The sequence below is a fragment of the Canis lupus genome, chromosome 21, assembly GCF_048164855.1.
Source record: "Canis lupus baileyi chromosome 21, mCanLup2.hap1, whole genome shotgun sequence".
Classification (NCBI taxonomy): Eukaryota; Metazoa; Chordata; class Mammalia; order Carnivora; family Canidae; genus Canis; species Canis lupus.
The window spans coordinates 18,573,154-18,600,597 of NC_132858.1; the positions used below are offsets into that span (position 1 = coordinate 18,573,154).

A 27,444-nucleotide genomic window follows, 5' to 3' on the forward strand; every position below is an offset into this window, starting at 1 on the left:
TTACCCTCCCTGTAAAATTTATTAAGGCTCTACTACTCCATGTACTAGGAATTCCAGGAGAAACCATCTGGGGCAACATGGAGCTGTTGAATCAGTGTCACAAAGATCCCAGAAGTGTGGGGGGCTAAATTATGTGGGGCCACCAAGAGGCTGCTTAATACTGATAAATCTAAAGAAGCCCATCTGTGATTTGTGTGCAGGGACCAGAGTGGTCTGACTGACCAATCATGCTGCTTCCCCAAGGCCCAGATAGTGCCATTCCTTTACAGATGGTTACAATCACAGTTTATTCTTTCTCTCTTGTCCTTCCAGGCCCAGGCCCATCTAACACTGTCTTGTGTTCAGGGCTGCTTCACAGAGGCGTGCAGTGCCACTGGTTCCAGTCGCAGGGCATGCGGAGGAAATGCAGACGGTAGGACATCTTCTGCATAATTTTGTGACTCTTGTCTGTGTGAGAATACAGGGGGAAGCTGAGTTTCTCCAGAGCCTGGACCTGGGAATAGATGACGTGAGAGACAAGGCCTTGGCCCTGGTATTCAGGCAGGGTACCAGCCATCCGAAGCTCGCCCGTCTGGTCCATCAGGCTCCAGGACACAGGGGTCCCCTCGGGCCCCAGCAGGCAGAAGGTGGGGAAGGTTTGGATGCAGCGTTCGATGAATCTCTGGCTCCTCTCATTGCCACCGAAATGCCAGAATTTATTTACGAAGGTAGCGTGGGTAACATCCAGGGAGGAGAGTTTAAACATCTCTTGGTTGCTATGGGGGGTCCAGGAGAAAAGCAACATCGTGAGTATGGTGGTTTGTATTTGTTCTTACCTTTCTTGTCCTGAGAGATAAAAGTAGGCAAGGGAAATAGCAGATGCAAAGTCCCTGAATATAGGTGAGCTTGCCATGATAGAGGGACAGAAAAAGGCCACTGTTGTAGTGAGTGAACAGGAAGGACAGGATAGGTCAAAGAAGCTGGCAGAGGCTTGACATATTCCAGATGAGAAGGGAAATGGTGAAGTATTTTAAGCAGAGTAGGAACTTGGTCTGAATTACATTAAAAAAAAAAAAAAAAGAATACTCTGGCTGTTTTGAAGAATACTGATTGTAGGTGGGCCAGAGTGGAAGCAGGGAGAGAAAACAGGAGGCTACGACAGCAGTGGGAGTTGTAAGTAGTGCACAGTGACTCGTATCAAACTCACATGGGCTTGGGTTTGCCACCACCGGGTGCTAACTTCTTTACATCCAGCAGGGAAGGAACCAGTTTCTTTATTGTATTAGCCAAGAAAAAGAGAAAGCACTGTGTTTGCTTGACTTGGAAGGATTTAGTCGCTGCAAGATTTTGCATCACTTCATTCAGGCTGGGCTGTGAACCTAGGTGGGATTGTAAAGAGAGACAGTGTTGTTGTTTTTTTTTAATTTAAATTCCATTTGACAACATATAGTATAACACCCACTGCTCATCCCATCAAGTGCCCTCCTTAGTGCCCGTCACCCAGTTACCCCAACCCCCTGCTCACCTTCCCTTCTGCAACTCCCTGCCCACCTCTCCTTCTGCAACCTCCTACCCCAAACCCCTGCCCTTCTCCCCTTTGTGTGTTTCCCAGAGTTAGGAGTCACTCTGGTTCGTCTTCCTCTCGAATTTTTTCCCCACTCAGCTTCCCTCCTTTCCTTTATAATCCCTTTCCTATTCCTTATATCATACATATGAGTGAGACCATAGGATGATTGTCCTTCTCTGATTGACTTATTTCACTCAGCATAATACCCTGCAGTTCCATCTACGTAGAAGCAAATGGTGGGTATTCATCCTTCCTGATGGCTGAGTAATATTCCATTGTATACATATGGATCACATCTTCTTTATCCATTCATCTGTCGAAGGACATCATGGGTCCTTCCACAGTTTGGTTATTTTGGACATTGGTGCTATGAACATTGGGGTATAGGTGTCCTAGCATTTCACAACATCAGTATCTTTGGGGTAAATCCCCAGTAGTGCAATTGCTGGGTCGTAGGATAGATCTATTTTTAATTTCTTGAGGAACCTCCACACTGTTTTCCAGAGTGGCTGCACCAGTTCACATTCCCACTGGCAGTGCAAGAGGGTTCCCCTTTCTCCACATCTTTTCCAACATTTGTTGTTTCCTGTCTTGTTCATTTTTCCCATTCTCACTGGTGTGAGGTAGTATCTCATTGTGGTTTTGATCTGTATTTCCCTGATGGCAAGTGATGTAGACCATTTTTCATGTGCTTGTTGGTCACATGTATGTCTTCTTTGGAAAAAAGTCTGTGCATGTCTTCTGTCCATTTCATGACTGGATTGTTTGTTTCTTGGGTGTTGAGTTTGATAAACGCGAGACAGTGATTTAAATACATTCTATAGAGAAGCTCTACGGTGGAGTAAGAAGTTTCTGGAATTTAGAGAGAACCTATGTTCTGGGCTCAGTGCTGCTGTGTAATCAGAGTCATGTAGTCAGGATTTGTGCAATTTTCCATGTTTTACATGAGCAAAAATGAGCCCAGAAATTCATGAAGCCATTAGTGGCAAAACAAGACTGGAACCAAGTTTTCTGGGCTTCATAATAATGTAGTTTTGATAATGAAAGGAGAGGAGTTTTTTTTTTAAAGTAGTAGGTCCCCCCAAAAATAGTAGCCAATATCCATTGTGTGCTTAGCATGTCCTCAGTGTAGTAGATTGTTGCAGTGATGACCTACATTCATTCGCATCTCCTTGTACCCATTTCCTGGAGTAGTCCTCTCCTGCACTGCATCTAACCTTGACCATATGATTTGCTTTTACCAGTGGGAAAGAATAAATTTGATTCATGGAAAAATTTAAAAGTGCTTGAACACTGGGGCTTCCCCTCTCCTTATGATCTCAATGAACTTGAAACCAATACATATGAATAGGCCTAGGCTAGCCTGCTGAGGTCATGTGCTCCTGACGTGCCATCAACATAGCAGCCAACACTGACACCTAGAACTATCATTCAGACATGTGACTGAGGCCATGCTGCAGCAGTTGGCCCATAGTCCACCCACCAACTGCCTGCAATTGCATGAGTAAACCCAAGTGAGACCAGCAGAACTGCTCTGCAGAGCCCAGCCCAAACTGTTGATCCACAGAATTATGAAGTTTGCTATGTAGCAAAAGTTAACTGACCCATCCAGGTATTGTAGTAAGAAATTCCTATTCAAGGCTTCATTTAATCTTTTCGATGCCCCTGTGTTTGAGGACCTATTACTATCTTCATTTTTGTGTATGAAAGTCATGGTCTCAGAGAGCATAAGTTATGTGGCTAGAATCACATACCAAGTAACAGGAAGATGCCATCCTAGGGAGTATGACTCTAGGTGACATGTTCATGACCATGACAATTGTCCTTCCTGATCTGGGATGTGCTTTATGGCACAAGTTGTCATTCTTACTCCAGGAATGGAAGGCCCTAGGGGAACTCTGCTTTGGTACCCAGTCACTTGAAGGGATCCTGGATGTGTCTGCAAAATATGCCATGCATCCTTGGCTATCAAGAAATTATATTATAGTTCCCATTCTTTGCAAGCTTTAAGGGTATTTTTTTTCTTCTTTTATGGGTGAGTTAAAAATTTGGCAGCAGGCTGAGGCTCTGAGCTAACGGGGTAAGAGATATAGGGAAAATTGTTCAGGACGGAGAAGTGAGTCTAGACACATCCCATTTCTCTTACTTTGGATCTGCAAATGCTGTTTCCAGTTGATGACTTCTGGTGAGCCAAGGAATTCCTGACAGTTCTTGAGGTCTTTGGAGTAGATTTGGTAGGTATTGGTGTAGTGATCAAAATCATCTATCATCTCCTATTGTCATTGGGAAAAGGGGAAAAACAAATTCTTTATATTTCATGATTGCAATACTTTTTTCTAAATTCCACTGTACTCTGAGTTTTTTTAAAATTGAAGTAAAGCTGACATACAATGCTACATTAGTTTCAAGTGCACAACATAATGATTCAACAAGCCTATGCTTTATGCTATGCTCACAAGTATAGCTACTGTCTCTCACCATACAATGCTTTTACGCCACCACTGACTATTCCCTACCCTATACTTTTTATCCCCATGACTTATTCATGCCCTAACAGGAAGCTTGTAGCTCCCACTCCCCTTTACTCATTTTACCCATCCCTCTACCCTCTTCCCCTTTGGCAACCATCAGTTTGTTCTCTGTCTTTATGGATCTGTTTCTGATTTTTTTGTTTATCGTTTGTTTTTTAGATTCCAGATATGAGGCAAATCATATGGTATTTGTCTTTCTCTGTCTGACTTAATTTCACTGAGTATTATACCCTCTAGGTCCATCCATGTTATCACAAATGGCAAGATCTCATTTTTTCTGGCTAATACTCCACACTTAGTAAATCTTTTTAAAATTTATTCTTCTCTTGATGGATACTTGGGTTGTTTCCACATCTTGGCTATTATAAATGTGGCTACTATAAACATAGGGGTTCATACATCTTTTCAAATTTATGTTTTCATTTTCTTAGGGTAAATATCTAGTAGTGCAATTATTGGATCATATGGTATTTCTATTTTTAGTTTTTTGAGGAATGTCCTTGCTGTTTTCCACAGTGGCTGCACAAATGTACATTCCCACCAACAGTGCATGAAGGTCCTTTTTCTCTACATCCTCACCAACACTTGTTATTTCTTGTCTTTTTCATGTAGCCGTTCCTACAGCTATAAGGTGATATCTCATTGTGGTTTTGATTTGTGTTTGCCTGAAAATGAGTGATACTGAGTATTTTTCATGTGTCTGTAGGTCATGCATATGTCTTCTTTGGGTAAATATCTATTCAGGTCCTCTGCCAATTTTTAAATTGGGTTGTTTTTTGGTGTTGAGTCATGTAAGTTCTTTATGTATTTTGGATATTAAGCCTTTATGGTGAAAAACTGAGAACCTTTCCTCTAAGGTCAGGAAGAAGACAAGGATGTCCACTCTTGCCAATTTCTTTTCTAAAGATTTACTTATTTATTTCAGAGAGAGAGAGAAAGAGCAAGAGGGGCAGAGGGAGAGGGAGGGAGAATCTCAAGCAGACTCTGCACGGAGGGCTGAGCCAGACACAGGGCTGGATCCTATGACAATGGAATCACAACCTGAGCTGAAACCAAAAATTAGACACTTAATGGACTGTGCCACCACAACTCAGGAACCCCCATTCTTGCCACTTTTATGCAACATAGTACTAGAAGTCTTAAACACAGCAATCCAACAAGAAAAGGAAATAAATTGTATCCAAATTCATAAAGAAGTTAAATTGCCACTGTTTGCAGATGACATGATACTATAGAAAACCCTAATACTTCACTCAAAAACTTTTATTTTTTTTAATTTATTTTTTATTGGTGTTCAATTTACTAACATACAGAATAACCCCCAGTGCCCGTCACCCATTCACTCCCACCCCCCGCCCTCCTCCCCTTCTACCACCCCTAGTTCGTTTCCCAGAGTTAGCAGTCTTTACGTTCTGTCTCCCTTTCTGATCTTTCCCACACATTTCTTCCCCCTTCCCTTATATTCCTTTTCACTATTATTTATATTCCCCAAATGAATGAGAACATATAATGTTTGTCCTTCTCTGACTGGCTTACTTCACTCAGCATAATACCCTCCAGTTCCATCCACGTTGAAGCAAATGGTGGGTATTTGTCATTTCTAATAGCTGAGTAATATTCCATTGTATACATAAACCACATCTTCTTCATCCATTCATCTTTCGTTGGACACCGAGGCTCCTTCCACAGTTTGGCTATCGTGGCCATTGCTGCTATAAACATCGGGGTGCAGGTGTCCCGGCGTTTCATTGCATTTGTATCTTTGGGGTAAATCCCCAACAGTGCAATTGCTGGGTCGTAGGGCAGGTCTATTTTTAACTGTTTGAGGAACCTCCACACAGTTTTCCAGAGTGGCTGCACCAGTTCACATTCCCACCAACAGTGTATGAGGGTTCCCTTTGCTCCGCATCCTCTCCAACATTTGTTGTTTCCTGCCTTGTTAATTTTCCCCATTCTCACTGGTGTTTGACAAAATACAGCATCCATTCCTGATCAAAACTCTTCAGAGTGTAGGGATAGAGGGAACATTCCTCGACATCTTAAAAGCCATCTATGAAAAGCCCACAGCAAATATCATTCTCAATGGGGAAGCACTGGGAGCCTTTCCCCTAAGATCAGGAACAAGACAGGGATGTCCACTCTCACCACTGCTGTTCAACATAGTACTAGAAGTCCTAGCCTCAGCAATCAGGCAACAAAAAGACATTAAAGGCATTCAAATTGGCAAAGAAGAAGTCAAACTCTCCCTCTTCGCCGATGACATGATACTCTACATAGAAAACCCAAAAGTCTCCACCCCAAGATTGCTAGAACTCATACAGCAATTCGGTAGTGTGGCAGGATACAAAATCAATGACCAGAAATCAGTGGCATTTCTATACACTAACAATGAGAATGAAGAAAGAGAAATTAAGGAGTCAATCCCATTTACAATTGCACCCAAAAGCATAAGATACCTAGGAATAAACCTCACCAAAGATGTAAAGGATCTATACCCTCAAAACTATAGAACACTTCTGAAAGAAATTGAGGAAGACACAGAGATGGAAAAATATTCCATGCTCACGGATTGGCAGAATTAATATTGTGAAAATGTCAATGTTACCCAGGGCAATATACACGTTTAATGCAATCCCTATCAAAATACCATGGACTTTCTTCAGAGAGTTAGAACAAATTATTTTAAGATTTGTGTGGAATCAGAAAAGACCCCGAATAGCCAGGGGAATTTTAAAAAAGAAAACCATATCTGGGGGCATCACAATGCCAGATTTCAGGTTGTACTACAAAGCTGTGGTCATCAAGACAGTGTGGTACTGGCACAAAAACAGACACATAGATCAGTGGAACAGAATAGAGAATCCAGAAGTGGACCCTGAACTTTATGGGCAACTAATATTCGATAAAGGAGGAAAGACTATCCATTGGAAGAAAGACAGTCTCTTCAATAAATGGTGCTGGGAAAATTGGACATCCACATGCAGAAGAATGAAACTAGACCACTCTCTTTCACCATACACAAAGATAAACTCAAAATGGATGAAAGACCTAAATGTGAGACAAGATTCCATCAAAATCCTAGAGAAGAACACAGGCAACACCCTTTTTGAACTCGGCCACAGTAACTTCTTGCAAGATACATCCACGAAGGCAAAAGAAACAAAAGCAAAAATGAACTATTGGGACTTCATCAAGATAAGAAGCTTTTGCACAGCAAAGGATACAGTCAACAAAACTCAAAGACAACCTACAGAATGGGAGAAGATATTTGCAAATGACATATCAGATAAAGGGCTAGTTTCCAAGATCTATAAAGAACTTATCAAACTCAACACCAAAGAAACAAACAATCCAATCATGAAATGGGCAAAAGACATGAACAGAAATCTCACAGAGGAAGACATAGACATGGCCAACGTGCACATGAGAAAATGCTCTGCATCACTTGCCATCAGGGAAACACTCAAAAACTTTTAAAAGTAAAAATGAATTATAGTTGCAGAATACAAAATTAATACACAGAAATTGGTTGTGTTTCTATACACTTATAATGAAGTAATAGAAAAATTAAGAAAATTCCATTTACAATTGCATCTGCAAGAATATGATACCTAGGAATAAACTTAACCTAGGAAACTGTGGAAGACCTGTACTCTGAAAACTACAAAACACTGATAAAAGAAATTGAAGATGACACAAGCAAAGGATAGGAGACTCCATGCTCATGCAATGGAAGAATTAATACTGTCAATGTCCATTCTACCCAAAGCACAGATTTCCATACTACAGATCCCAAAGTACAGATTCAGTGCAACCTCAATCAAAATATCAACAGAATTTTTCACAGAACTAGAACAAATAACACTAAAATTTGTATGGACCCACAAGACACCCCAGATAACAAAAGCAATCTTGAGAAAGAAAAATAAGGATGGAGATATCACAATTCCAGATTTCAGAATATATTACAAAGCTTTCATAATCAAACAATATGGTATTGGCACAAAAATAAATACACAGATCAATGAAACAGGGTAGAGAACCAGAAATAAATTCCTGCTTATACTACCTATTATTCTATGACATAAAGAGCAGGAAAGAATATCCAGTGGAAAAAAGACAGTCTCGTCAATAAATGATGTCGGGAAAACTGGAGAGCTACATGGAAAAGAATGAAACTAGACCACTTTCTTACACTACATACAAAATACACTCAAAGGGCAGCCCGGGTGGCTCAGCGATTTAGTGCCGCCTTCCGTCCAGGGCATGATCCTGGAGACCTGGGATCAAGTTCCATGTTGGGCTTCCTGCATGGAGCCTGCTTCTCCCTCTGCCTGTGTCTCTGCCTCTCTCTCTCTCTCTCTCTCTCTCTCTGTGTGTCTCTCATGAATAAATAAATAAAATCTTTAATAAAAAAAACCAAAAAACCCCCCAAAATACACTCAAAATGTACTAAGGACCAAAATGTGAGATATATTGTGATATTTTTAAGTAATAAACTGTTGGTATTTTTTATTGGTGCATTCCAGTTATTCCTAAATCATTTAAATAATGAGATCAAGAGAAGAGAGTCAAGTATTCAATTATGATGGAAATTGCATAACGGTACTATTATCTACCCACGTACTGCATTAACATTTCAAATCAAAAAGGAATTATTGGAAAGCATTCTTCTATACTTCTGTTATTCTCAATAGGAAGAAGAGAAAAACAAATAATAAGGAAAAGCATCTATTGCAAGAATGAATTTTACTGCAGTTCAAATACTTGGAGAACACACATCTATGAATGTCCCAGCATTAAATCTGGTTATAACTAATTCTGGATTAAAATCTCCATCTATACTTAATGAAACCAAAGAAGATGAAAAATTAGAAATCCTTTCTAAAACATTATATGGTCTCATTCATTTGGGGAATATAAAAATTAGTGAAAGGGAATAAAGGGAAAGGAGAGAAAATGAGTGAAAATATCAGTGAGGGTGACAAAACACGAGAGACACCTAACTCTGGGAAACGAACAAGGGGTGGTGGAAAGGGAGGTGGGCGGGGGGTGGGGGTGACTGGGTGACGGGCACTGAGGGGGGCACTTGGCAGGATGAGCACTGAGTGTTATGCTATATGTTGGCAAATTGAACTCCAATAAAAAAAAAATTTAAAAAACAAAACAATGCTAGAATTCAACAAAATGTAGTTCCAAAAAGAAAGAAACCACTTATTTAGGAAGGTCCTCTCAAATGATTAAATAACAGATGAGAATATTATTGTTTTAAATTTGCTTTCTATTTTTTATTTTTTAATTATTATTAAATTTTTTTAACTTAAATTCAATTTGGTTAACATGTAGTGTATTATTAGTTTCAGAGGTAGAATTTATTGATTCATCAGTTGCATATAACACCCAGTGCTCATTACATCAAGTGCCCTCCTTAATGCCCATCACCCAGTTACCTGTCCCCCCACTCATTTCCCCTCCAGCAACCCTCAGTTTGTTTCCTAGAGTTAAGAGTCTCTTATGATTTGCCCGCTCTTTGTTTATTAAGATTTATTTATTTATTCATGAGAGACACAGGCAGAAGGAGAAGCAGGCTCCCCGCAGGGAGCCTGATAAAGGACTCCATCCGGATCCCAGGATCATGCCCTGAGCTGAAGGCAGGTGTTCAACCACTGAGCCACCTAGACATTCCCCACCCCCACCCCCGTTCTTTGTTTTTATCTTATTTTTTTCTTTCCATTCTCCTATGCTCATCTTTTTCATTTCTTAAATTACACATATGAGTGAAGTCATATGGTATTTGTCTTTCTCTGACTGAAATATTTCTTTGACTTTCTCTTACTCACTTAATATAGGACCCTCTAGCTCTATCTACATCATTGCAAATGGCAAGATTTCATTTTTTGATGGCTGAGTAATATTCATATATATATACATATACCACATCTTCTTTATCCATTCATGTCAATGGACATTTGGGCTCCTCCCACAGTTTGGCTATTGTGGACATTGCTGCTAGAAACATTGGGGTGCAGGTGCCCCATCAAATCACTATGTTTGTATCCTTTGGATAAATACCTAGTAGTGCAATTGCTGAGTAATAAGGTAGCTCTATTTTTAACTTTTTGAGGATCCTCCATACTGTTTTCCAGAGTGGCTGCACCAGCTTGCATTCCCAACAGTCTGTGAGGGTTCCCCTTTCTCTGCATTCTCACCAACATCTGTCATTGCCTGAGTTGTTCATTTTAGCCATTCTGACCAATGTGAGGTGATATCTTATTGTGGTTTTGATTTGTATTTCCCTGATGCTGAGTGATATTGAGAATTTTTTCATGTGTCTATTGGCCATTTGTATGTCTTCTTTGGAGAAATGTCTGTTCATGTCTTCTGCCCATTTCTTAACTGGATTCTTTGGGTTTGGGTGTTGAGTTTAATAAATTCTTTATAGATTTTGGATACTACCCCGTTATCTGATGTGTCATTTGCAAATATCTCCTCCCATTCTGTAGGTTGCCTTTTAGTTTTGTTGATTGTTTCCTTTGCTGTGCAGAAGATTTTTATCCTGATGAAGTCCTGATAGTTCATTTTTGCTTTTGTTACCTGGGCCTTTGGAGTTGTGTCTAGAAAGAACTTCCTGCAGCTTAGGTCAAAGAGGTTGCTGCCTATGTTCTCCTCTAGAATTTTGATGTATTCCTGTCTCACAATTAGGTCTTTCATCCATTTTGAATTTATTTTTGTGTATGGTATAAGAAAGTGGTCCAGTTTCATTCTTCTGCATGTGGCTACCAAATTGTCCCAACACCATTTTTTAAAGAGACCATCTTTCTTCCATCAGATATTCTTTCCTGCTTTGCTGAAGATGAGTTGACCACTGAGTTCTATCCATTTCTGGGTTCCTCTGTTGCATTGAAATATGTCTCTGTTTTTGTGCCAGCATCAAACTGTCTTGATGATTACAGCTATGTAATAGAGCCTGAAGTCCAGAATTGTGATGCCACCAGTTTTCGTTTTCTTTTTCAACATTCCTTTGGCTATTGGAGGTCTTTTCTGGTTCCACACAAATTTTGATTATTTATTCCAGGAGTCTTGTTTTTTGTTGGTGTTTTTTTTTAATCCATTATGATACCCTATGTCTTTTAATTGGAGCATTTAGTTCACTCATATTAAGAATAATTATTCAAAGATATGAATTTTGTGACCTTGTATTACCTATAAAGTCTCTGTTCCTTTCTAGTCTTTGTTACTTTTGGTCTCTCTGTGCTCAAAGGGTTCCCTGAAATATTCCTTGTGGGGTGGGTTAGTGTTTACAAATTCCCTTAGTTTTTGTTTGTCTTGGAAACTCTTTCTCTCTCCTTCTATTCTGAATGGCAGCCTTGCTGGTTGAAATTTTCTTGGCTGCATATTTTTCCTATTTACATGTTGACTACATCATGCCAGTCTGCTCTGGCCAGCCAAGTCTCTGTGGACAGGTCTGCTGCCAGCTTTATGTGCTTACGCTTGTAGCTTAAGGGCCTTTTGTCCTGATCGGCTTTCAGGATTTTCTCTTTATTTTTGTAATTTGCAAGTTTCACTATAATATGTCAAGATGTTGACCTATGTTTGTTGATTTTTGAGAGGAGTTCTCTGTGCCTCTTAGACTTGAATGCCTGTTTCCTTTCCCAGATTAGGAAAATTCTCAACTCTAATTTGTTCAAATAAAACTTCTGACCCTTTTCCCCACTCTTCTTCTTCTGAGATTCTTATATTATGGATTTTTATTTTACTGTATGGAATTGCTGAGTTCCCTAAGTCTACCTTCATGATCTTATAGTTTTCTTTCCCTACTTCCCCCTCTTTTCAGCTTTATTTTCCATCATTTCATCTTCTTTATCACTGATTCTTTCTTCTGCTTCATTCATAATCATTTTTGTGGCCATCCACTTGGGACTGTAATAGCAGTTTTAATTTTGGCCCGACTAGATTTTAGTTCTTTTATCTCTATAGTAAGGGATTCCCTAGTGTCTTCTATGATTTTTTCAAGTCCAGCTAGTGTCTTTATAATTGTACTTTTAAATTCTAGTTAATGGGTGCCTGGATGGCTCAGGAGTTGAGCATTTGCCTTTGGCTTAGGGTGTGATCCCAGATTCCTGGGATCGAGTCCTGCATCAAGCTCCTTGCACGGAGCCTGCTTCTCCTCCCTCTGCCTGTGTCTCTGCCTCTTTTTCTGCATCTCTCATGAATAAATAAAAAAATCTTTTAAAAAATTCTAGTTCAGATATCTTACTTATATTTGAATTGATTAAATTGCTGGCCGTATTAATTACCTCCTGTTCTTTCTTTTGAGTTGGATTTTTCTGTCTTATCATTTTGTCCAGAAAAAAAAAGAAAGAAAACAACAACAACAAAACCCCCTAGATCTTGTGTGTGTTTTGGTCCTCTTGTTCAAAGAAACTAGATACCAAAAGAAAGAAGAAAGAAAGAAAGAAAGAAAGAAAGAAAGAAAGAAAGAAAGAAAGAAAGAAAGAATCTGCATGTATATATATATGTATATATATATATAATACAATTCAATGAAAGAAAAAAATGAAAAAATACATATAATGTATATATAAAAATTTAAAAAGAATTGAGAAATAAGAAAATAACTGGAAAAATAATGCTAAAAGACTAAAGACTAAAAATACAAAGAATGCTATATACTGCTGAAGCTTTGCAGCCCTCTATCAGTGAACTGATCAGTGAACATGGTGCAAATGAGTTGTATGTGCTGGTCCCCTGGGGGAGGCACCTGTTGTGCTGATTCTGAGGTGGACTTGTCCCAGTAGAAATGTACCTCCAGTGTGCAGAGGCATGGCTCGATGTAGGCAGCTCCAGACTCCACTAACTGGCACTGTTTTGCTCCCTGAAGGCTTTCAGCACGGGCAGGGTTGGGATGAAAATGGTGGCAACCTCCTCTCTAGCCCTGCAGCTGAAAATTCTCACCCCCCACTCTTCAATGAGCCCTTAGAGAAATGCGATCAATCACTCTTGTCTCCCTGGTTTCTGTCAGAACTCTGTGTTCACCCTATATATGTCCAAGCATTTTTATGTTAGGTTTCTGTCAGAACTCTGTGTTCACCCTGTATATGTCCAAGCATTTTTATCTTAGGCAACAGAACTGAGATAAAATTTTGGAGTTTCGAAACTCCAAAATTGTAAGGACTCCCATGGTAGGGACCCATGCTGTCCTCCCAGGGAGGGTCTCAACCCACTCTGCCTTTTGCTGGACCCCTTCCCAAGAAGGGGAAGGGACCATGCAGTGGTTCACCATTTATAGCAACACAGAGCAGAAAGCCAGCATCTAGATTCTCTGTTCTCAGCTGCCTTTCCTGTCCCTACACCTGTGAACTATGCCACACTTAGGCACCATCCTTTCTTTTTTGACCCAGGAGACTAAAAGTTCCAGTTCTGTACTCCATGGCTTATACTACTTTGTGGTAGTCTCCTTAAGCAGGATCCCTCCCTGACTCCGTATCCTCACCTATATCACCCCAGGTTTAAGTGTCTGTACCTCTTATCTTCCAAACAGCAATTGCTTTTCTACTTGTGGACTTGCAGCATTTGTTTTTTCAGATCTCTGACTGGTTTCTTAGGTGTTCAGAATGATTTGATCACTATCTAGTTGTATTCGAGGGACAAGACAAACTTAGGGTCCCCTTATTCCTCCGTCTTCTTAACTCCTTACAATAGATAAGATTATGAGGAGGAAGGAGGGATGGGAAAATATTACCACAATTCAGTGCAGAATTAGAAAGCTTCTTTAAAAAATAATTGGACATTCATTTGGGGAATATAAATAATAGTGAAAGGGAATAGAAGGGAAGGGAGAAGAAATGTGTGGGAAATATCAGAAAGGGAGACACAACATAAAGACTCCTAACTCTGGGAAACGAACTAGGGGTGGTGGAAGGGGAGGAGGGCGGGGGGTGGGAGTGAATGGGTGATGGGCACTGAGGGGGGCACTTGACGGGATGAGCACTGGGTGTTATTCTGTATGTTGGCAAATTGAGCACCAATAAAAAATAAATTTATTATTAAAAAAATTAAATAAAAAATAAAAATAATTGGAAAATGTTGCCCCAAAATACACTGACTGTTCAGCAAGGATACCCACTAACACACTGTTGCTTATGATCACATATAACATAAAAGATCAAATAATTTCATTTCAGTTCAGTTTTTATTACTAATACAAATTTCTTTACATATTGTTTAATTTCGTGGTCTCAAATAACTTTATTTCTATGAAAGATATAATATTTATATTTTTATAAATTTATAATTTTACTGAGTGTTTAAAAGTAAGCTTAGGAATTTTTGTCTGAAATGTATTAACTGTTTAGTTTCACTAGTTTTTACATGTTTTCCCAAAATGTGGGCACTTGAGTGGCACAGTTGGTTATGTGTCCAACTCTTGGTTTTAACTCAGGTCATGATCTCAGGGTTGTGAGATGCAGCCCCACATCAGGCTCCATGCTCAGTGTGGAGTCTGCTTGGGATTCTCTCCATCTCGCTCTGCTCCTCCTCCCACTTAAGCTTTCTCTCTCTTTCTCTCTCTAAAATAAAAATAAATAAATCTTTAAATGTTTCCCCCAAATGCATATGGAGATTATAATTTTATAAATTTACTTTTTATAATTGTCCTAGCTCATCGTGCTGTCTCACACCTTCCTATCTTTGCCCTTGGTGTTTTCTCTGATGGAATGGCCTCTTTTTTGTCAGCTTAATAATATTTACAAAACTTGTACAAAATCCAGCACAGATGAGATCTCTCATCAGGAAGTGTCTCTGACCTTATCCGGTAACCTCCATCTCTAACCTCCATAGTTTAATCGACTTTCACCTGGGCTATTTCTGTATTGTACATCTGTTTCTGCACACTTCACACTGTGTTGTTTTATTTGCTAATTTTTTCTTCCAGCTCCTTGAGGAGAGGACTTGCTCACTATCACACAATTCATTTCTATATCCCCTGGGGCTGCCACACTGCTAGGCACATGGCAGGCGCACAGTAAATATGAGCATAGAAACATACTCATTCCACATTTGACACCTTACCTCCTCCTGAGGGCGGATAACCACTGTTGTAAAATCAGGCCACTTGTCCACTAGAGCCTTTAGTTTGAATGGGTTTCCTTGGTTCATGTGGAAGACAGTCCCATAAACCTGCAGCATCCCAGTAAGGGAGAGAGGGTCAGCTTGTTAGGAAGTATAGTTAAGTGCCTTGTTTGATCAGGACAAGGACTATTTCTATGAAATTATGGAATTTGGTGTTGGAATAGGGTCAAATAGGGCATCTAGGTAAAACAATATCCATGTACTACCTTTTTTTTTAACCTCAAATGAGAAGATCTCTTTCTCCCCATCCAATATGAATCACACATGCGTAGAGTGAAATGTTTGGACAGATAGCATTTGATGATTTTAAGAATACCACTTTTCATTTTAGGATTTAAAATGATCTCTTCCAAGACTTTCTTCTATTCATACACACAGAGATACACAATTTTACAAAAATAAAATGATCTGATACATGGTGTTTTTTCCCACTGAATATATTGTGGGCATAATTCTATGTTCATAAACAGGAAAATTTTCAATTATTTTATAATGGGTGCATAGGATTCCATTGTATGGATATATCAGTTTGATTTATTTGCCAATGGTCACTTTAGCCATTTCCAACTTTTCATTTTGACAAATAATTCTTCATGGAACATGCCTGCACAGAAACCTTTGCATGGGAACCTGATATTTTCTTAGGATATCCAGAAGAGTAGTTGCTGGTTCAAGGGTTATGCAACATGTTTAAAACTCCTTAACATAAGTGACCACATTATTCTCTGGAAAGATTAAATTAACTTCCACCAACAAGCAGAGACTACAACATAGTGCTCAAGAGAATGGGCTGGGAGATTCTGAGACTTGGAGTCCCTGGTGGATTCTCACCCTCATTGTTGTTGAGAGAGAGAGGAGGGGGAGCGAATGAATGAGACCTAGCCTGGGCATTGCATTTTTATGGCATGGGGATGGGGGAGTGCAGCAGTGGATACCAGCATGGGCTTTGTGGCACATGTAAACATGAAGCCTCTGCAGATAACAGCATGGAAACATGCCAATGACCCAAGGTCAAAAAGATGGTTAGAGAGGACATGATGGTTAATCTCTTACCTGGCAAGTGTTCCTTTTGAGAGAACAATTTAAACATTAATATGCAGTCTCAGCCAACTTTAGAAGAAACATGCCAATGACCCAAGGTCAAAAGGATGATATATACTTGAATAATTTCCACCATGGATAGATGATGGGCAAAGACTATACCAGGATCTTTCTCCCTGCTCTCCATCCCACATAAATAATTGTTAGATCAGGGAGAAAGAGAAGGGGGAAAAACCTCAGTTGAGAGTGCCTATGTGGCTAAGTCAGTTAAGTGTCCAACTCTTGGTTTCAGCTCAGGTCATAGGATCAATCTCTGCATTGGGCTCTGCACTCAGCGGGGTGTCTGTTTCTTTCCATCACCCTCTCCCCTCTGGTCCTGCCCCTGCTTTGCACATGTATGTGCTTTCTCTCTAAAATAAACAAATAAATCTTTTAAAAAAATTCTCAGTTGACTGAGTTTATCTAAATTTATTTTGTTTTCAACCATGAGGGAAGTCTTGATATAGAAGTTCAGTATAGTTTGGCAAAATACATTTGCATTTGGGGCCTGTAAAATTGATTTACACTACAATATTATCCATTATGAGATCTGAAAACATGTAGAACTGTTATTCTTTGTTATTTCCATGGCCTAATTAATTAAAAATTTTTTTTTCTTTTTTCTTGTTGAACTCAGAACATTACCAGGCAACTACTGTAAGTTGACTCAACTGGAGTTGACACAAGCACTAAAATGTATTTAATATCTAACACTTAGAGAAATGGCTAGACTTTTTCTCAACATTTAATATCTAACACTTAGAGAAATGGCTAGACTTTTTCTCAACAGAGACTCAAGTAAGTTTTGAATTTTAGGCTATACATCCATTAAAAGTACCCAGCATACAAATATTCTAGATTTCAATTAGGGGAAAATGTATATCTTTAATATGCAACCAAAGAAGGAGAATGCTAATTGTTCATGAAAATTGAGGCACTTATCCTACCACAGAAATATTCCAAGAAAGGACACTTGGGGATATGTTAATAATTTTCTCAAAATATTTGGGGTCCAATTAACATAAGGGGTAAAGGGAAATTTAAATGACAAAATTCTACACAAAAGCACGAAGAAAAACTTGTGCCCTGAAGAACTTACGAAATAGCTACTTACCATAAAAATATCTTAGTTAACTGTTCACAGAGCATCTAACTGATGTTACCTCCTTCCCCAGAATTTATTGTCTTCCTGCAAGGTTGCCTGGATCTCAAGGATTACCAAATGAAAGGAGTTAAATATTAGGTTAATAGAGGCTAATGTTAGTGAGAATCTACCAAAGTGCGTGACTTTGGTTTTGGATCACAGTTGACCCTTGAACAACATGGAGATTAGGAGCACTGATTCCTTGCACAGAGGAAAATCTGTATGTTACTTTTGATTCCCCCCAAACTTAACCATGAATAGCCTACAATGACCAGAAGAAGGCCTTACTGCTGATATAAACAGTTGATTAAGATGTACTTTGTGTATTATATACTGTGTTGTTATTAGAGAGAATAAAATCTTATTAATAAAATTACAAGGAAGAGAAAATACATTTACAGTAGTGTACTATAATTACTGAAAAAAATCCATGTATGAGTGAAACTACAGGGGATCCCTGGGTGGCTCAGCGGTTTAGCCCCTGTCTTCCACTCAGGGTATGATCCTGGAGTCCCGGGATCAAGTCCCGCATCAGGCTCCCTGCATGGAGCCTGCTTCTCCCTCTGCCTGTGTCTCTGCCTCTCTCTCTCTCTCTCTCTGTCTCTCATGAATAAATATATAAAAATCTAAAAAACAAAAAGTGAACCTACATTGTTCAAGGGTCAGTTGTGGCTCAAAGTCATTTTTTTAGTAGTAATTAAAGAATAGGGCAGTTGTTTCCTTAATCTCTTTCTAATAATCGAAAATTAAGCCATGTGATCACCAAATAAAATAATGCTAATATTTTTCTCCTTTATAGTCAAAGAAGGGAGTAACAGACCTGTGAGGGAGTGCAGGAGGCAAATGCATTTATCTTATCTAAAATGTATGCATGTGGTGTACCTGGGTGGCTCAGTTGGTTAAGTGTCTGCTTCCAGCTCAGGTCATGATCTTGCGGTCCTGGGACTGAGCCCAATGCTGGGCTCCCTGCTCAGTGGGGAGACTGTTTCTCCCTCTCTCTCTCTGCCCTCCTCACCCCATCCTGCTCATGTGCTTGCTCTCTCCCTCTCTTTCAAATGAATCAATAAATAAATCTTTTAAAAATTAAAATAGAATGTATAAATCTTACACGAGTGCCCTATAAAACAGTAAAAATCTAACTTCTATGTCTGCAGAAATGTTTTTTTTTTTTTTTCAGGGAAAAACATCTGTCTTCTAAACACACATACACACACACAAAGACACATGATTGTGTTTTGGTTCCACTGGAGGGGAACATAGCTCTTTGGTTGCTAAAGAAAAACACAGGCAAGTACCCAAACCTGTCATTAGAGTTGCTCTTGCACAGTTCTGGATGCAGGTATTTATGTGTACATCTTATTTAATCCTGAGATTTCTGACCAATTGTACTAAGTTAAGGGAGATACTGGGAGTCAGCCACAAAATAGCCTGATACACAGCAAGCTCAGAGACACTGGGAAGTTTAAGTCAAAATAGGAATTGACATCTTATGAATTTTAGAGAGGACATGATGGTTAATCTCTTACCTGGCAAGTATTCTTTTCGAGAGAAAAATTTAAACAGTAATATGCAGTCTCAGCCAACTTTGGAAGAAAATTCTGGATAAAAATCCAATGTTATCACAGAATATTTTTTTGGAAAGGACCAAGGGCACACTTTTTGAATCACAGAGCACAGAGCAAAAGGCACTTAGGTCCCACACATACCCATGTTCATAACATAGCACCGAAGTTATTATTTATGTGATATCAGGTAAATTACCTAATTCAACTCTTTTCATTAGTGACACAAGCATAGTAGCAAATATCTTGTAGAGAGGTCATGCAAACTCAGTGAGAGAAAACACCACTAGCACCTGCTACAGACCAAGTGCTAATAAGTGTTAGTCTCTTTCCTTGTTTTATAGGAAGTTTCTATCCCTCACTCCTCCCAGAATTTTCCACTGTCACCTTTAAAGATTCAGGAAGGCTCTTCCTCAGGGATTTCTCCAGGGTCTGCAGCATCTGGGCACCTTGCAGTAGCATATTGTGGAAGATACTTTAGCCTAGAGGGAGAACCAAGAAACAGGGGGGAATGAGAGGCTGAAGGAGAGTCTGAACAGGAGTAGCAAGTTCTCTTCAGAGATGTGACCTTCGCTAACTCCAAGGAAGGACGCGACTGGTACAAAGTGGGGGCTGGGGTGGGGGAGGCACTTTCTACATCTTTTCATTCATTTTCTTTCTTTTTTTAAACGATTTTTAAATTTTATTTACTCATGAGAGATACAGAGCGAGAGAGAGAGGCAGAGACACAGGCAGAGGGAGAAGCAGGCTCCATGCAGGGAGCCCGATGCGGGACTCGATCCCGGATCTCCAGGATCACGCCGTGGGCTGCAGGCGGCGCTAAACCGCTGCGCCACCGGGGCTGCCCTTTTCATTCATTTTCTTACAACATAAGGTAGTATATATTCCAGATACCAGTTTCAATTTAGATTAACAAGCGCATTTTTAAGTATTTATAACATTTCTACTGAATTCAATTTCTACTGAAATGCATTTGCCATTAGTGATTCCGCCGACTCTTACCAGTAAAAATGCTATGTAACATTGGGTCAGTGACTTACTTTTTCTGTGCCTTGGTTTCCTCTGTTAACTTCAAAAGTAAAACTGCCAGTTATTTTACCATCGACAATAGCTTATTTGAGAATATCAGGGAATTATAATCTGGGATAAGGAAGCTATGAAAGAATGTAAGCAAGTTTGGAGAATAAAGGAGAGGAGGACTCAGAAGGAAGACAGGAGATGGGAAGTCTGTTCTAAATAAAAAACCCATTGGAGGAAAGGAGGCATTACCTAAGTTTAGGGGATTCTCATTGGCTGAGCGTGACCCTTTCTCATTGGCTGGGCTGTTGCCAAGGGGAGGAGGAAACCTTTCCTTCTGCTTCCTGGTAAGGTAGAGCATAGAGAGCGCTCAGGTTCTGTTGGGTCAGGTGAGTGCAACAAAGAGTGGTATGGCCAGAGGCCCCTCTGCTGGCTTCCTGACTCCATTCTGAAGGATTCCTTTTACTGATTTTTCAGGACCTCAAAGGTAGATGGGATAATAGCACTATTTATAGAATTTTTGTGGAGATTAGATGAGTTAATACATTAAATGACTCAATAAGTGCTTAGGAGAGTACCTGTCATAGAATAAAGCACTGAAAACGATATTTTATTACTGCTAGCCCTCCTCCTCTTTCTTTTCTTCCTTCCCATCCTTTTCTTGTCCCATCCTTTTCTTCCTCCTCCTCCTTCTCCCCACCTGAGTTAAAGTGCTGTGTATTGTGTGCTATTTTGCTGCAGTCTTTTTAATGTGGGCATTTGGATGTGGACTAAAATATAAATGATAAACCTTTTTTGAAAAATTTCCAGGCTATATTCCAAACTGGTATTTTCACCCTGTTTTTAAGCCTTACTCCATCTTGAAGCCTCACACTTGCACCCGTGGTGGATATTGTACAGATTACTAGTTAGAGTAAATTATATATATATTTGATTCACTGCATGAAATTGTGATGACCAGAACATTCTGTGAAATCCCAACCACTCAGAAAAGGAGAAAAGAGGTGGTGTTACAGTGTTCTATTTTGGAACTATGATCTTTGGAGGAGTACAAAGTCACTTCTAAGAGAAGGCACTGAAGAAGTGTTCTGAGATGTTGTGATTAAATTGGCTGCATGTGAGATGCCATGTTCCAGGTCAGAACTGGGTAATTTTGTGACTTTAGAATAGCAGGGAGGAGGACTTTGCTCCTGGACAAGCTAGGGTAACAGGACCTGGACTTATCCCTCTCACCCCAAAAAAGACAAACTAAACAGCAAATGAAACATCATCTGAAACATCATCGTGACAGCAAATGAAACATCTGACATTGCCAGATCTATGGTCAAAGTGTTTTTGCGGTTGCAATAGTGCCTCTCCTCTGTTGCAATAGTATCTCCCACCTCTTTACAACACTTGTAAATAAGGCTTCTCCTTGCCTAAAGAAAAAAAATGGGTAGATGCAGAGATGTTGGAATCAGCAGGCAAGGACATTAAATAGCTATAATAATATTGTTCCTCGTGTTTAAGAAGATAGAGGAGCACATGATCATGATGAGAAGAAAAAGGGGAGACATAAAATAGATGCATGGAACTTATAGAAATGAAAACATACAGCATTTAAAATGAAAAATACATGAGATGTAATTAGCAGTAGATTAGACATTGCAAAAGAAAAGATCAGTGAACTCAAAGATGGAGCAATTGAAACTATTCATAATAGAATCAGACTTCCTATTGCTAATATCACCATTTCTCCCCTAAATTGATCTATAGTTTCAAATTAGCCATAAAACATCCCACGTTTTATTTGTAGAAAGTCACAGATTCTAAAATTTACGTGACTTCAAGGTTTACTAGAAAGTGACTATAATCATTACAATGGGGTCTTGGCATAAAGATAGACAAATAACCCAATGGAATAGAATAGAGAGCCTAGAAATAGGCATTTGTGGTCAATTAATTGATTTGCAACCAGGATGTCCATACAAATGGAGACAAGATAGTCTTTTCGACAAATGGTGCTGATTTTTTTTTTAAACAATCAAGGTGACTTCTTGATAGATTTAGTAGTTGTAAATTTCAAAATGTAGATGTTAGAAGGAAGTCGTTGTCTGTACTTAATTTTCCCTCTGCCACTTCCTGCTCCCCGATCATTTATTTTAAAAAGTTCCACATTCCACTTTGGGTGTTTTAGGAATTTAAGAAAAAAAAAAAAAAAGGCAGCCCTTAAAATATAACATTTTCACAGAACAACAGCACCAGGCAAGGTCATTCTGTGGCCATGATGGAAGAAAATAAAAAAGAGACCATTTCACAATCACGTTTGAGCATGGACAAAACAAGAAGGCAGCATTATCTGCAAACATGGCCAAATACTCCTCTCCCCAGGTAACAAGGGGCTGCTACTTCTCTACCCCTGTTCTTTCTTCCTGCTTTAAGTACAAAAGTCTTCCATAGAAGTCTTTCTGACAGTGTCCAAGCAGAGCAAACCCATGCTTTCTTGAACCCTTCCCCAAAACTCCTGTCAGGTCCCTCCTGACTTGTTACTAAGATGCACCACATTTCCTTAGGTGTGCTCTCTCTCTCGTTGCAACAGACAATAAATCTGACTTTGCTGGCTTACAGGTGTTCCACATAGTCCTTGACTAGAAGTTATTGACACTTAACTACTTAGCTCTGAGGTGTTTTTCCTACTGGATTGCTCTCTGTTCTCTTTGACTTCCCAGAACTCAGGTACTTCTTTTCAGCTTAGGTCCTCAGGACTACTGATGCTTCAGGGCGGTCATGAAAGATTTGGATTTGTAGAAATGGAACCAATATGAATTTGTTTCTATGGAAAAAACTTACCTAGGTTACAAAGATTCCACTGCACTTTTGGCTCCTGCTGCTCTAACCAGTTGGGCGATATGCAGACTGGTGAATGTTCCTGGTTTTTCTAGGTGCGTGTCCTGTCTCCTTCCCAAGTCATCATCAATCATTTGAAGAAAACAAAAGGATGAAATAGCATCATGTCAAAAAAACCATGTACATACCTTAATTTAAAAAATATTTTAAAATGCTAACCATCATCTGAGCTTTCAGTGAGTCATAATCTTTTTTGCCGGTGGGGGGTCTTGCCTCAATGCTGATGGCTGCTGACTGACCAGGCTGGTAGCTACTGAAGGTTGGAGTAGCAATTTCTTAAAATAAGACAACAGTGAAGTTTGTCACAGCGATTGACCACTTTCACAAACAATGTCTCTGTAGCATGTGATGCTGTTTGATAGCATTTTACCCACAGTGGAACTTCTTTCAAAATTGGAGTCAGTCTTTCAAACCCCGCCTCTGTTCCAGCAATGAAGATATTTAGAATATTCTAAATTCTTTGTTGTCATCTCAACAATCTTCACAGTATATTCACCAGGAGTAAATTTTACCTGAAGAAATCACTTTCTTTGCTCATTCATAAGCAACTCCTCATCCATTGAAGTCTTATCATGAGATTGCAGTAATTCAGCCACAACCTCAGGCTCCACTTTAAAATCTGGTTCTCTTGCTATTTCCACCACATCTGCAATTACTTCCTCTACTGAAGTCTAGAACCCCTCAAAGTCCTCCATGAGGGTTGGAAACAACTTCTTCCAAACCCCTGTCAATGTTGATATTAGATCTCTTCACATGAACCACAAATGTTCTTAGTGGCCGGAATGGTGAGTCCTTCTCAGAAGTTTTTCAATTTACTCAGATCCATCAGAGCAATTTCTTTCTGTGGGAGCTATTGCCTTATGAATTTTATTTCTTAAATAATAATGAGACTTAAAAGTCAGAATTAGTTCCTGGCCCGTGGGCTGCAGGATGGATGTTGTGCTAGCAGGAATGAAAACAACATTAATCGTGTCCATCTCCATCGGAGCTCTTGGGGAAGTAGGTGTACTGTCAACGAGCAGTAATATTTTGAAAGGAATCTTCTTTTCTGGTCTCAACAGTGGCATAAAATATTCAGTAAACCATGTTGTGAACAGATGTGCTGTCATCTGGGCTGTGTTGTTCCATTTATAGAGCACAGGCAGATTTACCATAATTCTTTTTTTTTAATCTTTTTTTAAATTTTTATTTATGATAGGCACACAGTGAGAGAGAGAGAGAGGCAGAGACATAGGCAGAGGGAGAAGCAGGCTCCATGCACCGGGAGCCCGACGTGGGATTTGATCCCAGGTCTCCAGGATCGCGCCCTGGGCCAAAAGCAGGCGCTAAACCACTGCGCCACCCAGGGATCCCAAATTTACCATAATTCTTAATGGCCCTAGGATTTTCAGAATGTAAATGAACATTGACTTTAACTCAAAGTCACCTGCTACATTAACTCCTATCCTAACAGGAGATTCAGACTGTCCTTTGAGGCTTTGAAGCCAGGAATTGACTTCTCTCTAGCTATGAAAGCCAAGATGGCATCTTCTTTCAATAGAAAGCTATTTCATTAGTGAAAGGGAATAAAGGGGAAAGGAGAAAAAATAAGTGGGAAATATCAGAAAGGGAGACAGAACATGAAAGACTCCTAACTCTGGGAAACAAACTAGGGGTGGTGGAAGGGGAGGTGGGCGGGGGGTGGGGGTGACTGGGTGACAGGCACTGAGGTGGGCACTTGACGGGATGAGCACTGGGTGTTATTCTATATGTTGGCAAATTGAACACCAATAAAAAATAAATTTATAAAAATAAAAAAAATTAAAAAATCCAGGATAAAAAAATAAAAAGAAGGCTATTTCATCTATATTGAAAATCTGTGAGGCCACCTTCATTAATATCTCAGCTAGATCTTGTGTATAACTTGCGGCAGCTTCTCTATCAGCACTTGCTGCTTCACTTTGCACTTTGATGTTATGAAGACAGCTTCTTCCCTCAAACCTCATTAACCAACCTTTCCTAGCTTCAGACTTTTTATTCTGCAGCTTCTTCACCTCTCTGAACCTTCATAAAATTGAAGAGAAGCCTTGCTCTGGGTGTGGCTTTGGCTTAAGGGAATGCGGTAGCTGTTTATTCTTCTCTCCAGACAACTAACATTTTATGTATCAGCAGCGAGGCTGTTTTGTTTTCTCATTACTCATGTGTTCCCTGAGTAGCACTTTAATTTCCTTCAAGAGCTTTTCCTTTGCATTCACAGCTTGGCTCTTTGCTGTAAGAGGCCTAGCTTTCAGCCTGTCTTGGCTTTTGGCCTGCCTTCCTCACTAAATCATTTCTAGCTTTTGATTCACCGTGAGAGATGTATTACTTCCTTCCACTTGAACACTTAGAGGTCGTTGTATGGTTATGAACTGTCCTAATTTCAATATTGTTGTGTCTCAGGGAATAGGAGGGCCCAAGGAGAAGGAGAGAGGCAGTGGAAGGGCTGTCAGAACACACCCAACATTTAGTGATGAAGTTCATAATCTTATACGGGCACAGTTCATGGCATCCCAATTACAAATGATCACTGATCACAGAGCACCCTAACAAATATAATAACAATGAAGAAGTTTTAAATGCTGCAAGAATTAGCAAAATGTGACACAGAAACACAAAGGGAGCAAATGCTGTTGGAAAAAGCTGCCCATAGACTTGTTTGATATGGGGTCACCCCAAATCTTCAATTTGAAAAAGCACCATATTTGCAAAGCACAACAAAGCGAAGTTCATTCAAGCAAGGTATGCTTATTCATCTACTTATTTCTTTTCTGACTTTAAATACATGAACCTTCTTATGAGTCACATGCAGGGAAAAAACTGCCTCCCTTGTAATATAACCAGAAGGGTTAAATATGATAATATGTGCAGTCTCCACATATTAAGGGCTCCATTCACTCCCTACTTCCATAAAAGTGTCCAAATCCCTCCTAGTTCATTTATTAGTTCAGATCAGAGACCTGCAAGAATTTTTCATATTACCTAACAAGTTACCATTCACAGAATAAGTGCCAGATATATGTTTCTTAAGTTATTCTTTTTCCTTAGGTATCTTTGCCATCATATCCTGATCATAACCCAGTATGGCCATTTAAATTTGTCCCGTTTAAGTGGAGATGATGTTACAAAGCAATGATTTGTGTGTGTGTGTGTGTGTGTGTGTGTGTGTGTGTATGAGTTCCCCCACCTGGAAAGCACTCACCACACCAATCCTTGCAGGTGTCCCCAGGAACAAATGAAGAGGAGCAGACTTTTGGAGATGAAATTTCCCTCTGATGCTGTCAGTTCGGTAGGGTCTTGCAGACTGTGGTTAGGTTTGTCTCCTGCACTGAGGTTCATATTGTGGACCTTGCATATAAGCAAAAAAATCTGGGTGTCAGCTCTTTTGAAATCCAACCCTTCTTCTCTGGTACTCACATTAAGGAAGCTAGCTCTGCAAGGTTGAGAGCCGGGCAGTGTGCCACCTAAGCTACTTTTTCTAAAACACCAGTTTACTCTTTGCCCTCAGCAGCCTTCCCATGATTCTGCAATCTAAAGCTGTGTGATACCAGAAGACCAGGTCTCAGAAGAAGGGGCATGTTGTATAAGCCACACTTTTTACCTCTTTTTCCCATTCTCAAGTGCCTGCAATAAAAGCGAGGTGATAGGGAAGATAGGGATGAGGTCTGATTTGCAGAATCTGGTCTCTTTTCTTTTTTTCTTTTATTTATGATAGTCACAGAGAGAGAGAGAGGCAGACACAGGCAGAGGGACAGGCAGAGGGAGAAGCAGGCTCCATGCACCGGGAGCCCGATGTGGGACTCGATTCCGGGTCTCCGGGATCGCGCCCTGGGCCAAAGGCAGGCGCCAAACCGCTGCGCCACCCAGGGATCCCTCTGGTCTCTTTTCTTACACATACACAGAACAGAAAATATTTGCGTGGAGTGACTAAAGCCATTAGGATCCTTCTTTTTTTATATATATAAGGGTGTGCTTATGCAATCTTCTTTATTACCCATTTCTTTTTATATATATATATAAATTTATTTTTTATTGGTGTTCAATTTGCCAACATATAGAATAACACCCAATGCTTATCGCATCAAGTGCCCGTCACCCAGTCACCCCCACCCCCCGCCCACCTCCCCTTCCACCACCCCTAGTTCGTTTCCCAGAGTTAGGGATCCTTCTTTTTAAGGATAAGCTGTGCCCTCTCCCCTGCCTATTTTGAGACTACAGTTAACACCCCAATGATTCAATGTGGGCACTTCTTAGTCTCACTATTACAGAGGAGGACACTGAGGCTCAGTGTGGCTGAATGAGATAGAGTTTAAATCAGAGCCTTTTCACTCTGAAGTGCCCACCACCCCAACGTTAGCACTGGCTCTGCCATTCTCAGGAAAGAAAGGGCAGTTCATAGAAAAGATATTTTGAGTCTCAGCAACTCTGAGTGAAACAACTAAGGAGGGAAGTTTGATACTTTCTGGTCCTTGTCCTCATCACCTTTATTGTTGTTCATTGGGTTAGTGGTTGGTTTCATTATGAAGGGATGAA

The 27,444-nt window shown here is 39.9% G+C and overlaps 1 protein-coding gene and 1 long non-coding RNA gene across 15 annotated transcripts in view; one reads left to right on the forward strand and one right to left on the reverse strand.

Moving 5' to 3' along the window:
• Nucleotides 1-26,272, reverse strand: GLYAT (glycine-N-acyltransferase). Of its 12 annotated transcripts, none has more exons than XM_072790925.1 (7): nt 26,114-26,272; nt 22,840-22,947; nt 19,381-19,475; nt 15,148-15,255; nt 3,693-3,819; nt 1,187-1,358; nt 1-755 (listed from the first exon to the last, which is right to left on the reverse strand). In XM_072790925.1, the coding sequence occupies exons 3-7, from the start codon at nt 19,453-19,455 to the stop codon at nt 353-355; spliced, it is 885 nt and encodes a 294-aa protein (XP_072647026.1). In that variant the 5' UTR covers nt 19,456-19,475; nt 22,840-22,947; nt 26,114-26,272; the 3' UTR covers nt 1-352. The 12 variants fall into 12 exon arrangements, with proteins under 12 accessions (XP_072647026.1, XP_072647028.1, XP_072647030.1 ...); XM_072790927.1 differs by having other exon boundaries at nt 22,840-22,940; nt 26,114-26,265; XM_072790929.1 differs by having other exon boundaries at nt 22,840-22,944; nt 26,114-26,250.
• LOC140612811 (uncharacterized) overlaps nt 20,342-27,444 on the forward strand; it is a 50,547-nt gene continuing 43,444 nt past the window's right edge. For 2 of the 3 annotated variants that reach the window (XR_012013934.1, XR_012013935.1), the window contains exon 1: nt 20,367-20,497. This is a non-coding gene — a long non-coding RNA (uncharacterized lncRNA). Of the gene's footprint in view, nt 20,498-27,444 lie in introns of all 3 variants that reach the window. The other variant, XR_012013936.1, reaches the window with a different exon arrangement.

Bases quoted from the DNA above. Each gene is read 5' to 3' on its own strand.
- GLYAT (XM_072790924.1), bottom strand. From the start codon at position 19,455: ATGCTACTGCAAGGTGCCCAGATGCTGCAGACCCTGGAGAAATCCCTG. The intron at 1,359-3,692 runs GTAAGAGAAATG...AATCCCACCTAG, and splicing joins ACAGCATTTGCAGATCCAAA to GTTCACAGCCCAGCCTGAAT. The intron at 756-1,186 runs GTGAGTTTGATA...GACCCCCCATAG, and splicing joins GGTGGCAAACCCAAGCCCAT to CAACCAAGAGATGTTTAAAC.